Below are 14819 nucleotides of genomic sequence, written 5' to 3' on the forward strand. Positions count from 1 at the left end.
TCCAGGGCAGCCTGGGCTAACATTGCAGGGGTCACTCGATGGTATGCCCTAGGAGCTCGTCCCTGCTGCTGGGACACAGAATTGAAAGGTTTAACTGCGCCTCTGATCACAAATTTAGCTAGCCGATGGTCTGACCAAAGCACCAGGATAATCTCTTTCACCTCAAGAGGAGATGTCGAAAAGACCTGGTCGAGAGTGTGTCCCTTGTCGTGCGTGGGCCCCGGAAGATAGGGGATCAGGCCCAAAGGGGCCGTAGCCTCCAATAGCTTAGTGGTGTCCGGGTCCGATGGAACATCCATGCGGAAGTTTAAATCCCCGGCTACTATGCAGTGTTCTGCTTTCAGGGGCAGCCCCAGCAAAACCGAGTCAAAGTCTTCGAAAAAGGTTCCAGGTAGGCCAGGGGGTCTATAAACTAATAAGCCTTTAAAAGATTGGTAGGGAGCCAATGAGATGGAAAAGGCAAGGGCCTCGGAGCCACGGATATCATCCACTGGCAGAATAGCACATGGCACACATTTCTTCACCACCAGTGCCACTCCACCGCCCCTTCCCTTAGCTCTATCCTTCCTGAAGATATTATAATCAGGCGGGATGGCCATGGCAACATCAGGATTTGAAAGTTCCCCTAACCACGTCTCGGTCAGCATAAGACAAAGTGGCTTTTCCGTGTCAAGGAGCTCAAAAATGAAACTGCACTGGAGTTCAGGTCCGTGTTGTTTGGGGCAGGCGCTGCCTTGACGATATCACGGAGATCGAATATATATATATATATATATATATATATATATATATATATATATATACACACACACATTTTTTTTATTTAATTAAAACATTTATTCTTTTAAATTGCATTATTTATATTACTTTTATATATTATTTTATTACCCTTTGCACCCTAAAAACTAATCCCACCCTGCTCCCTTTACATACCCCTGCACCCCATAATCATAACCCACCCTTACTCCTTAAAATACCCCACCCTTAGAACACTAACCCATCTTAACCCTAGAAATATAACCTGTACCCCAAAACCCAAACCTAGCCCTGAGCCCTTACAATACCCCTGTACCCCAAAACCCAAACCTACCCCTGAACCCTAAAATACCCCTGAACCCCCAAAACCCAAACCTAGCCCTGAACCCTAAAAATACCCCTGTACCCCAAATCCCATACCTATCCCTAAACCTACCCCTGTACCCCATAACCCAAAACTATTTCTGAACCCTTAAAATACCCAAACACCCCAAAACATACACCTCAGTACCCCAAAACATATACCCCTTTACCCATACTTACCTTATCTAATCATTAAAAAAAAAATGCTTTTACCATTCATGCATTTACAACGAATTTAGTTGTAAATGTATGCGTGGTAAAAGCATATAAAATGTAATGCCATGCATTGCGGAGTCATGGTACTTTCGTAATGAAAGTATGCAGAGTGATGGTATGCGGAAAGAAAGTTGCGGAATAATGGGTGTTTACCCTCCCCGGTAAGTATATTGGTGGCACGGCGGCCCACATCTCCAGCAACATACTCATATTTTTTCACCACCCATTTGAAAAATGCACAGGTCTCTCTCATTGATGGCCAGCATCGACATACACTTTTAGACACACCTCCCGCCACAAGTTCTAGAATTGCGAACTTTAGAGCTGGGGAGCTACATTCGAATATCTGCATCAGCTCAACATCCTGTGATTCCAGGCAAATCGCTTTGTCTCCCCGTGCCTACCACAAATGAATGTGTTCTTCTGTAATGTAAATTGTGCTCATGCCATGTTGTCGAGTTTGCGCTATATAATATTGCAAGGAAAAATAAAGTAGGGAAACTCGAGTTCACACACTACTGAACGCGCACTCTTTAGTGCATCAGCAGTGCACTGTGAATTGGAGCGTTTCACAGGCCTGTCACAGATGAGAAATGCTATCAAAACGAAATCCTACAAAAAAATATACTACTGGCCGGCAGCAATTCATACCCGGACAATGTCGGGACGGGCTGCGATAGATAGATAGATATATCTATATCTATATCTATATTTCTTACAGCAGTGCCTGGGCCACAATTTGATTTGCCTGAATAGTCCTGCGAAAGATTAACAAAATGGTCTTCAACAGCTGGAAAAAAGCAGAATGAGGGGGAAGATTTGATCATGCAGCTCAAGGTTTCTCCCAGCACAATGAGTGGGATGAGGCGAAGCACATTACTGTTGATGCTGAAGCCCTCTGGAAAGTGGGGCAAGCAGTAGAGACTGGAAAGACAGGCTTTACTGCCATTGGGTATTTAAGATCACTTTAGTTGTCATTTTATAAAGATGTTATGTTCTAGGAGTGTCACAATTAGTAGCTTTTTTTTGAAATTCCTTTAAGATTTATGCTCTTTGGAGGTACATTTAAATTTGCCCTACTTGCACCCATTCGCGCAACAAAATACTGAGGTTTTACTTGAGCCTCTGTATTATGCCTATAACAATTTAGGCTGTTTGTGGGTTATAGGCAGAGATCACACTGTTAAGCAGCCCCAAAAATATGATAACTTTGTAACATTTATGTTTAAGTTGGAAGTGCCTAAAAATAGTAATAAAAAAAAATACCTCTGTCACCTCCTCCCCTTCTCTACTCACACACGCGTGGTTATTACATGGATTAAGAACAGTAAGTAAAGTGCAATAAAAGTGCAAGTGACACGTTGAACTATACCTACACGTAAACCCTAAAAGCCACCCTCGCTTTAAAGAATTTTGATTGCTCTTCTTAGACCAGCAAAAAAAAAAAAGTAATACTTTTTTTTTTTTTAAACAAAGATAGTTGTATACATCAGCTGTTGAGAATGACTTGGTTTCTTTCGGATGATGCAACTCTGGTCATGATTGAAGAGGTGTGCTTCATAATACTAGGATTAACCCCTTCCGTGCTGATGACAAAGCCAGCTCGTCATGGGCTTTACCTGCCCTGTGCTTATGACGAGCTGGCTTTGTCACAAACAATGGGATCTCAAAGAGTTCAGCACCCAGCGGGAAAAAACATAGCAGCCAAGGTGTTAAATAACTTCACAGTATCTTACTATTATATTTCCCTAGACAGTGAAAGATCTACAAAGTGGTGTAGAGCATAAAGATATCTAACTTCAATGAACAAGGATTGCAGAAGTGTAATCAAAGTTAAGGAAATTAAATAGCAGTTACAGCAGACTGACGGGGGTGTTTGAAAAAGACTGGTAAAAAAATTAGATTTATAGGTGGAGATGAATGAGCTTTCCTTCTTACTCAGGCCACTACAATGAATACCTCCTAGTTAGCTTTTGGAGAGCATTACATCTAGTTTATATTAAGTCGCTGTTGAGAATAATTGGGGCGGGCCGGGAGTGTAAGGATAGCACTAGGAAGGCACAATAGCCCCAGAATCATATTTGTCATCAAGATCTGGATCCTTTAATTCGATGATCTTCGAACTCATCATTTACATTTTTTTGTTAGTCCAAAAAAAATGTACCCAATGGTAACACACCATAAACCGAAATCTCACCGGACCTAGCTTAACTACAAACACCTTTACTGTTGATCCCAATGCATAAAAATAGTCTCCACAGGTCCTTCAACCTTATATCAAAGCATCATCCAAAAACACAGGAGCATGTCAGAGACCAAAAATATGGATCTACTATTGGTACACATGGTAAACCAGTCTAGGCACTACAATTTGGATGCCGGGCTCATTCCAGATCTCCAACATTCTGCTAAACTCAAATTACCTTGAACTGCTCTTCTGAAGCAATGAGCACTGAGTGACTTCCTTGCATGTCGGGGGATTTTGCCAGGTCACGGGACACTTCGTATGGCTCTGGAAGAGGGTTTCCCCGTCCATCTAACACTGCAATGGACACCACAGGCGCTCTGTGCATCAGTTGTATCTCTTTCCCAAGCACTGCTTCCACTGACCGCTCTGAAAACTTTTCCTGAGAAGGCACTTCCAACGCGTAGGCAAACACCGACCCAGAGTTTGTTCCTGCCCACATCGTGGGTCCATGATGAGCAGCTGGAGGAGTTAAAAAAATTCAAGTGAATGCATAAAACATCAGAACTGCAAACATGCACTAAAGAAGTTTTAAATCTTAACTTCTACAATTTCAATTGCATTTGGTTACACTGTACGTAGGTAGCTTACTTCATAGACATTTGGTCTACTTTCCATTGGAAGTCAACATTCCTCAGTACTGCAGAGCTGCTCTGAACATATAGATCCTATCTGTACAGTTGAGGTACTAAACAAACAGAGCCGCCTTTTGAAACTAGTGTCCCTTCTGTGGCCCCCTTTAATTCTCATTAAAATAGGATAATTTGACAAGTGGCATCAGAAGGATGCCCAGGCAAGAACATACAAAGATGTTCGAAAGGTACTTAATACTGTACTAAGTAGAACATTTATGCTTTCAAGTATTAGGAGCCATTTGCGGGTTTTTGTTGCATTGTTTTATACCGTAATATTTATAGAGTGCTTACTACTTCTATGTGGGGTGCTGAAGCGCTTGCCTACATGGGTAGCATTCTACAAAATGTAGCGTATTTGGTTGGAAGTGTTTGGTCATGGTTTTGATCGTATGTGGGATCTGTTTCCATGTTATGTGCGAGGACCACCGAAGTGCGGCTATTGTGTTATGGGACGCAGCACATTGCAGTGTGACAGATGAAGAAGGGGGAGAGACAGGCTTGCTCTTGGTTTTCAATAAGTTGGCAGCTTTGAGCAGTTCTGCAGATCCTTTTTGGTATTGCTTATGCTCATAGGTCACTAGCTGGATCCTGCACTGGGTTGTCTGAAATGAGATATTTTGATTAAAGTTTATGGTCCCGATTAGTACACTGCCTAGGTGAAGCTGATCACCATCTCTACCAACACAACAAAACTGTTGCGAGGCAAAGTAAAGAACTACATTAGAATGATTTAATATGGTACATGTCACAACCCTTGTTTGAGACTACTTTAATGGCCAGTTTTGAAAGAATTATCTTCAGGTTATTATTGAGCCATTAGCAGCAAATTAACATGTAGCACCCCAGGGAACATTCACATAGGTACCTCAATCATCGACTTAAAGAAAACCTCCTGCAGCCTAGCACTAAAACTGGAAATTGTGCTGAAGGAATCTTACAAAAAGCAGCCCTGCACATTCAGCACCCTGTATGGCTTCTGATAAAGTTTCTGAAACTTATTCAGAATACAGCCTGAGCTTAGGCATCTGCAGTTCCTCTGGCACCGCATAATTAGTCAACATATCAATTTGAGACAGACAGGTGGACTACAAACCATGAACAACCTGCGCATTACGTGAGGATGGTGCACTGGAGTACTTGGTAGTAGGTTCCAAACCTTCTTTCAACACAGACACACCCAAACCTTCTAAGAATATATTTTTAGGACTTAAACACAAAATGTTATCCTAGTGCATAGTATGTGTATAGCTGTGACTATAAACATAAAAAACAGTGGCAGTAGCATCTAATAACTAAAATATTAGAAAGAACTGCAACACTAACAGAACTTTAGAGTTTCCCTTCATTTGTTCTTCAAACTCCTCCCTTCTTGAATCCAAGCTATATTAGGAACAAAAGGAGCTTGTATGAGTTTCTTGGGGGACCTTGCTTTCATCTACATAACTTATATGGTACAACAGAGATATCAATCCGAATGAAAACAGCCAGTGTCCCATCAAGCAGATAAGGCCAGCCTGGTGGACAGAGGTCTCTACTTGACATCTGAAAGGTGTTTACAACTCCTGTCTGAGCATGTCCAATGTCTATGTTCCCTGGAAGCATAGAGATTACTTTACCTAACACTTGTTTGTATTAAGCTGAAATATGATTTTCGGGTTCTTTTGAAAACAGGGGACTCTTTTTGAAAGTTATCGAAAACAATGACAAAGATCCACCTTCACCTGCTTATCCTTCAAGGAAACATTCAGTGTTCAAGTAGAAATAAAATACAAGGATTACCTCACTCCCTCGGGTTGCTCTCTTGCATATCTTGACCTACAGTTCACAACTCAAACAAGTGGGCCCAATTTAACACTGTAGTTGCATGAGTAGCTAGTAGAAAAGAGTTATTAAAGAAATCCTATGGAGTGAGAGTATTGGATTTACTACAGTTAAGGAATGTACACCTAGTCCTCTTGCAGTCAACAGAATACCACAACATTTTTTGAAAGTATGGAGAGCTTACTTAGAACCAACCAGCTGGTGTTTTCAGAACGCAAGTACCTTTGTTTACGTGGCTGCTTGCCCATCTTGGGCAACAGAACATGTTTCTAGAGGCCACAAAGCCATTGTAATGCAGGACACAATCTAGGGTTAATGAGGCCCCAGCTGCTATCCTGCCAAGTACATTTTCAAGCTAATACACGAAGCCCAGGAGAGTAAACTGAGGCAATGAAAAAAAGTAGAGTCCCTTAATCAGTGCTTGGACTATTTTTTTTGTTTTTTACTCTAGGCGTTACTAACTTGCTGGTTCACTGAAGGCCTCTCTCACCTGGTTTAAAATGCTAAGGAGCATTGGTAGATACTGGCATTTGCTTTGAGAGGAACAGCGTTTCAATTAGGAAGCATGTCCATGACTTTTTCCTCTAGCTGCACCCCCATATCTGTCTGCTTCTCTCTTCATGATCATGTTATACTTGGCAATGCCATCCGGGGGCGAAGGCGTAAATGGATAGGAGTATCTCTTCCGGTGAGTCAGCGTCAAGATCTCCCAATTGTTCTTCCACATCTTTGGCTCCCTAGGTCTGTGGAACAGACCTTGGGATTCTGGGTCCTCCTCTTCATAGAGTAGCTCCTGTTTATCTTCTTGGGGCTCTGGGGTTAGTCAATATTCCAAGTCCACCATCTCCCTCTCGTTCTGGGTCTTACCAGTCGAAGGCTTCCATGGAATATGGAATTGTCTGTGGGAAGAATCAAAATCTTAATTCTCTAGAAGGATTGTCGCCATCTCAGCCTCGAGCCACCTTTTTTTTTATGATCGATCTGGATCGCTGAGTGTTTCGGTTAGAAATTTCTTTGCCTTCTTTTAACCTCTGTCCTCGTTCAATGGCACAGCCTTTTCAAAGGCTGTGTTGTACTTTGTATGGGACCAGGCGGGTCTTTGGACAGCGGTTGTTTCAGCGCGGAGGCAATTTAGTGTTTTGGGGGTCCAATGTTCTCAGTTCACCTGCCCCTTGCTTTTTTAGCATTACCTGTCCGCACTTTTCCATGTGTTTCTTGTGTTTGTTTGACGTCAATTATCTTTTTCAGCATCCAAGCTTTCTCCTTCGGCTATTATATCTTCTTTCTCACTGGACAGACTGAGATCTGTTAAGGACCTGTTTACTTCTGCGCCTGCATGGCGAAGAGCGCCTGCCTCGGTTTCTCCCAGCTCTCAATGTCTTAGGCTTGAACTCAGGCATATGCCTTGCAACCCTTGGTATTGTGCTCTCTGCATAGGCAAAAGTTGCACACCTGGTAGCTGTCCCTCTGTCCCTTGTGCAGAACCTAAAAGCCCTGTTCTCCATCTCCCCCAGAGCAGGGTGCTCCTTAGTTAAATATTTTCCGATCTGCTCCTGACGGCCACCCTTGTGCCCCATCTACTTTGGTGTCTCTCTGTGGATATTGGTGAATATCTGTCTCCTTCTTAAAAGGTGGTGTTTTTAGACAAACTTTGAATATTCTTCAGCGATCATTACTTTCCGTCTTTCTTTTCGGCGTTCTGAAAGTCTTCAGCAGTGCTTCCAGAAGAAACAGCAGAAGAAAGAATATGAGACCACACACACAGAGGCTTTCAGGAGGGATGTCTGACATTAAGAGGATGGGGCACCAAATGGAGGCAACAGATGACAGCAAAAAAAAAAAAAAAAAAAGAGACTACAAATGGAGTTCTGGATAGAGCCACTAAATTGCAGAAAACTGCACAGGATGTGAATCCAGTAAAGATTCACGCTGCATTAACTCTCAGAACACATTTGGCAACTGCTTTCCTTTGGAGGCACAAGTCCAATTAAGGCAATGAGAAATCTCCTGGTTGATGTAGAAGTTACAAACAATGCTGAAATAAGCAAGCACAGTGACACACCTATCACTGGAAGTCTGCCTGTGGTTAAGTGAAGAGCCAAGTATTAAGACACTAGGAAACGATGAGGAAAGCAGGCAGTATTCATCTATGGCACACAATTCCTTAGCCTACAGGCAACTAAATTTGCATGCAACTGAAAATGGGAGGGGGCACCACAAATTACATTTCTGTTTGGCTGAATTGAAAGGACTCCAATTTCCTAAGGTCCCAATCTGAGTTACACATGTACTAGTGTGATCTAGAGACTTCTTAAGTCAGTGGTCTTCTAACTTTTTAATGGCGTGCCCCTAAAGGGAAAAACACAAACAAAAAGAAACACAAATGGGCTCCTCCCCTCAAAAATCTTCACAATTATTCTATTACATTTTGGTAATGTTTCAATATGTCAAGTCACATTGCAGTTAAGTTATGTTACCGTTTAAAAAATGCAATAAAATACATGATTGCCAAACATACTATTCTGGTCAGGCAGGCCTTATTAAAGTGTAAAAGTATCCACAGTGTGATGATCAGACATAGGGGTGAGCGTTCTGAAGAATATTTGGAGTCCCTTCCTTTTTGACACCTTCTACCAACCAGGATATAAACGATAAAAGAGGTTAGCAAAGGTTTGCTGTCGCTAATTTTTTTCAGCTGAAAATAAAGCACTGCTACCAACATAATGCTTCTTTTGGCCAGAGCCTGAGGAAAACCAAAAGGTACACCCTGAAAAATATACAAAGGCAGGGCTGCAAAACTCCCACATTTTTTAAAATAACTTCGCCCCCCTATATGGAAACACTTCAGAATCTGAAGATCATGGTCTCAACAGAAGAAATGCTCACACAGATGTGCCTGAACCTGGTAAGGCATTGACAGCTCTAGGCTGGAAGCACCACAATTAAAAAATATATTACAGTTGTTATCCAACAAATCAGCAGTGATATATTGCAAACACACATGGATGCTCAATAGAAAGACTTCTGACAGCTAAGGTTCCAGATGTCACTAGGTCATGGGTTTCTAATCTTTAGCAAGAGTTTTAAATGAATCAGGCGCCTCTTATAGCACATCGATTGTATCTTACCATCCCGCAAAAACGAGTCGGCAAAGTACAGACAGCGCACCACACCAGAGAGCGAGTCATCAGCTGACCGCGGCTCAATTCTTCTCTGCACTGGAGCCATCTCCAGGTCGTGAGGGTTGGCCTGCTCTGCGAGCTGTGCGTTGGCTTCCTGCAACTGAAAGCAGACATAGGGACATAAGGACAGTGTTTATTAATTATTTTTCTGCGATAGAGACGGACTGCACTTAAAAGATTGGAAGAACATAGTTGGAATATACAGAAACAGAAATAGGGACATAATAGAAGTTCACTTAAATAGAAACGTGGAGGTACTATGAGGAGAAAGTGAAAGAAAAGGATGGGGAGGCAGTCAAATTGTGGACGTCCTTGGCATTATAGTTTTAAACGGGCGTGCCAAGTATGATCTATTCATATGTAGCAATAGAAACACTTAACAAAAATTATAAACTGATGTTTTCCCTGGAGAAAGTTGGCCTTCATAATCACTAGGCCCAATCTGTAACTTGTATTTACACCTGAACAAAAGCAAAGATCACAAGCCGACTTGGTCAATAACAAAGTTTAATGTAGTAAAACATCCAGGTTGAACTTATGCATGCCAGATGTTCTCTCCTACCACTGTAGCTATCACCACTCCTTCAACTTTAAGCAGCCAGAACTGTGGGTGGAGTCAAATGGCACAACCTCCCACCCCACTGACCTATTGATCATTACCTTGCTGGAGGGGCTACTGGGGTTTGGCCTTTTCTTCCCAGATACTCTGCTCTTCCGGATCCTACGGAATGACTGCCTCAGGGACTTCTTTAGAGACTTCACCCGTGACAGCGGCCCCTCCATTGCCACTGAATCATTAGGATGTAGTGTACACCTAGAAAATACAAGATGACCTTTAAATTAGGCAAAGCACTAGGACCACTAACCCCCTCACCCAACTCTCTTCAACATTCGCATATTGTCAGACATGATCCTGTGAACTTCTAGGTGATCATAGGCTAACAACGTTATAGAAGACGACTGATAAATGTTGGCTACAGAGTGGATGAAACCAGGTTGCAGGTCTGTGAAAGGATCCTGCAGAAAGTGGGTCTTTGGTAATGAGCAGTCAAGTGGTTTGCATTTTTACTGAAACCACTTCTCACACAATTGTCACCAACTGAAATTGGTATAGACAAGGCAGAACAATAAAAGGCTAGGCTGAATCAGTTTAAAATTAAACTTGCAAATTGTAGAAGAGATCCATTTCAGGAGCAAGGGCTTATCCTGCTGAGCTATCCAACACTCAGCATTGAAAACTCAATCTAAAGTAGATAAATATTTTAGTAACAGATCTAGAAAGCTACGCCTTTAGGTTAAGCACAAATAAGGGTTAGCAAGAAAGCTAAAACAAGTTAGACCGTCTAGGATAGGTTAACTCACAAGCTAACTAACAGGAAATTTGGTGGCAAATTCTGACAAACTACAACCTCCTTGCTTGTTAGATCTACTGCTTGGATATCAATATGGAGGAGAGACAGATTTGTAGAAAATTAAGATTTCATGATTTAGCAGGAGCCTGAAAACAACCATGTCTATGTAATAAGTATTCTTCTGACAGGCATTTTATTTCATCATTACTCAACCAGATTCAGTCCCCAAGACCAATCGCACCATTCCAAGAACAATTTTAAACTTCACAGAGAGCGGTTTTAGAACTTGCACTGCAAGAAACAGGATATGAATATTATGGGTCTTTAAAAAAAACTTAATTGTTTACTTAGCACAACACTCAAACAAGAACAGCTGACCACACTAAACAAGAAGCAGATTTTCATAAACAAATATTTACAATAAACATCAGTGCAGATGCAGAAGATTGCATGCCTTGCAGTGACCACAGATTTTATCCTCTAAATAACAGATTCAAAATATGTAAACCAACTAAATTCCCAACGTATTCTACAGACTAGCTTGAGCCCCTCCTCACTGGTGACCCATGCAAATGGATCATGCATATTATGACATGAAAAGGTTTGAAGAATAAAGAAGGGCTATGCAGGGCAGGCTGTGGGAATGTTAAAACTATTTATACACTACACAACCTGTATGCTTCACCTGGAAATACATGCAGCACCACACCTGTTCTACATCAGGCTCAACCATGTTATTCCGTCTATTGGGTTTGTGCGATAACAGGTTCAAGGTTAGAACATTCATTTGCTACGGTTTTCTTCTGGCAACCCAGCAGAAGTTAATGAAATACATTGTATATCAAAAATAATAACATTCACCATTTATCAAACAAATTCACTTCATAAATCATTTACATTTGCAGGACACCAATTGGAAGCGATTGATGTCCTTTTCTATTCAATGGGGAACAGTGTCTTCTCCATCTAATTTGGTACTGTGTATTCACCTGGCTAGCACTGCATTCCTCCTCTGATAATCAAAAACGCCAAAGCCATGGCTCGTGCCGAAAGCCACCAGATTCCACTCAGAGTGCAGAGTAACCGCAGTTACAGTCGCTGGGGGCATGCACTGCACCAATAGGGACGGCTGAAAGCCAGGGGCAAAGACAAGAGATCCGTTCTTTGGGGTCAGCCGGTCGTGGCCTTTCCACGTGAAGCCCTCGCGGTCCTGCAGGAGGTCTACTGTGGCAATGTTGATCATGTGGTCCGACTTTTCGTCGCTTAGCTCCATCACCAGCACCTGTAACAACAAAATTGAAAAGGGGCAAGTTAAGATCAATTTCCTACCTACTCATTTAAAACAGAAGGCGGCAATCGGAGCTTTTATCCCTCTGAACACAACGCAATGAAGGAAGCAGTGAATTTACTTCACTGATTTACCAAAAGAGATTTGATTAGGGCTTCAATTAAGCCTATGAAAGGTTGTAATGGCCACCAGGCCAGTGGCCGAATATCAAAGGAAGGATGAACGTTTGATCAGCAGCTATCTAATTAGGGGACTGAACTCCGGCATCTTCAGGCATCTTCAAGCACGATTCTAGAAGGCTGCGGCAGAGCGCAATAAAATGAATCGTAGAACATCACTCAGCATTTTACAATGTAGGTCTATGAATACCAAGTTAAGACAACATTGTGCATTATACAAGACAGTTGTATGTAATTATATAAATCACAGATTCACAAAAGACCTTTGGTGGGAGATCAATAAGAAGCACTACACGGACCTAGCCCAGCGAGACCATAATATAATATAACAGTTTCAGTATTTCATGTTCTAGGAACTGAGTCTTTCATTTTGATGCTGGAATTTTTTTTATACTGGATAAGGCTGATCTCCCTTGAACTTTCTATTGCAAAGAAATAAAAATAAAAAAAACTGAGGTCTCCGTCACAGGCTTTCCCTGCAACAGCCCCAAACTCAGGAACCGAATTCTCACTAAAAAACATAGGAAATTGGACAGTACTTAGCTTCACAGAGACACACCTGCCCAACATAGATACTACATCGGTTACCGGCTTCTGAGGCTGTTGGACAAGTCTCCAACCCCCCCATATGCCCCCCCCCCACCTCGCCCACCCAGATATGGATACCCAGGGCTCTCCTTCCATGCTACACACTTTCAGGAATCACTATTGTCTATCTTTATTGACTTAGGCACAGGAGTCTCCTATCTGTATCATAAACATGGATACTGTTTCACTTGTTTTAATATTAGAATCAACCTTTGAATGGAAGGCTAATGTATCAAATACAATGGCACGGGCATGCTAACAACCCAAGTGCTGAGAAACGCCAGCTTCATTCTAGCATACTTCTTTACAGCTGATCTAATTTCACATTAAGAAACAAAGTGAATTCAAAACCGATAAAATGAACTCCACTGAGGAATTACAACACACTAGCCGAAGTCTGGTACATTTGTACAGTTGAATATAATCCGTCCGGTAAATATACAAGCATGACAGCAACTGCCCAAAAGAGCTAGGTAGGTGGTGCAACAGTACTAGATCTTCAGAATTAATAAAACCCCTGTACCACACACCATGCCAATGATGATGGTCCCATTATAGCAGCCAGAGATAAAAGGCCAGAGACAAAACAGACTGCCTTAAGGGGGCCAAATTGCTCTGGTTTTCTGCTACTAACCGATTATCCTGCCATGCTCTAGTTTAGGAAAGAGGTTCATACTGGTCACTGCATGTATAGCTTACTCAATGTGAGGACACCAATCCAGAAACAGGATAGGGGTTCACTTCCACCAAATGTTCTGGTACTGAGTCAAGCATAGTAAGGCATAAGAGGAGCTTGTTCTAAGGCAGGTTAATTTAGTACTTTGCTTTCCAGTCGTTTAATATTTTAGGGGAGAGATGGTTTAAAAAAATAAAATAAAAGACAGTTTCCATCTGCGCAATAGAATGGGTTTACCAGGATTCCGATCACCATGTGTTACGTTAATTGTCAAAGCCTTAAAGGCAGAGCCTGGAAAATTTGTAGACACAGGTAAACAGAATTGCAAGACTAAGGCAGATTGGAGGGTTTTTGCAGAAAAGTGATTCTCATTAACTATGTAGGCAAAATATTTAATATAGACTGCTGTACCTGCCCCGCTGTACCCGCCACCACCATCTTGCCAGTATATTTGCAGAGTGCCAGTTTCTGAATGCCCAGTCTGGGATCATCACTGTAGGGGTCGAAACAGCCAACCTATTCAAGATTAGAAAAAAGCACAAAAATGTCACAATGTAAACATGGGCTTGTATACAGTTGTACATAAACAGAACAAACATTGCATGCACAGCCAGGGCCAGACCAGTTGTTGGAACCCGCAAACATCTTTTGGTTACAGAAAAATAACTGATCTCATAGGAAGAAAAATTAAAAGTTATATGGACTGTGAAAAATGTAAGTGTCACAAAAAGAATAAATATTGCAAATGAGCCACACAGTTCAGCAGGAGTGTGCTAATGGTCTGTGGTTTGTAGCCAGTAGTGTATTTTGGAGCATGGTGTCCAAAATCTATCACTTTTGCAGAAGACCCATTTTATATTTAAATGTCCACAAAAGTCACAGACATGCAGTTTTACTGATAAAACCAAAGCACACAAATGATTTGTGGGTTTCAGCAAATATTTATCGCTTGCACATCACCAAGTAAATTGATTTGATCCTATTAAAGTCTTTGTTTTCATCACACTTCTGAATTACACAAATGGGATTCATTTGTGCTTTCGTATCTGCTCCCATATTTTAAAAATATTTTAAAATGTATTTAAAGGTATTTACATTTTGTTCAGTTAGAAAACAAATGAAATCCTACAGCATTTCCTCTCACACTCCCTTTACTCAAGCAATATGGTCAGATAGTTCACCTTACAAAATGCTCTAACTTTGCAGGTAGAGAAAAAAAAGTAAACACCAATCTCCATGTTAAAGTTGTCAGAAGCCATAGCCAGACCCTAGAACTAACAAATGTGCCAAAATGAAAACAAAATGTAAAGATATCTTTATTCTTATTCAACTTCTGAACTCTAGCCCCGTATTTCGGGGGTGCTGCAGTACCCCCAAACCCATACTTACAGCACCTAAGGATGAGTTGGATAAGGGTTAGTCATGAGTCAGTCTTGCCCCTCATGAAACGGACTCAACCCCAGCCTTGTCCGTCTTTCAGATATCAGATTCTACATGGAGTAATTCCTACAATGCCCC

General features: G+C 41.6%; 1 protein-coding gene across 2 annotated transcripts in view; it reads right to left on the reverse strand.

Moving 5' to 3' along the window:
* LLGL1 (LLGL scribble cell polarity complex component 1) overlaps positions 1 to 14819 on the reverse strand; it is a 542661-nt gene that overhangs the window by 170645 nt on the left and 357197 nt on the right. For both annotated transcript variants that reach the window (XM_086940821.1, XM_086940820.1), the window contains exons 13-17: positions 13713 to 13817; positions 11560 to 11852; positions 9879 to 10032; positions 9165 to 9318; positions 3759 to 4042 (exon numbers count right to left, since the gene is read on the reverse strand). In XM_086940821.1, coding sequence (XP_086796947.1) covers positions 3759 to 4042; positions 9165 to 9318; positions 9879 to 10032; positions 11560 to 11852; positions 13713 to 13817 — 990 coding nt within the window. The remainder of the gene's footprint in view (positions 1 to 3758; positions 4043 to 9164; positions 9319 to 9878; positions 10033 to 11559; positions 11853 to 13712; positions 13818 to 14819) is intronic.

The sequence above is a fragment of the Lissotriton vulgaris genome, chromosome 10 (genome assembly GCF_964263255.1).
Source record: "Lissotriton vulgaris chromosome 10, aLisVul1.2, whole genome shotgun sequence".
Taxonomy (NCBI): Eukaryota; Metazoa; Chordata; class Amphibia; order Caudata; family Salamandridae; genus Lissotriton; species Lissotriton vulgaris.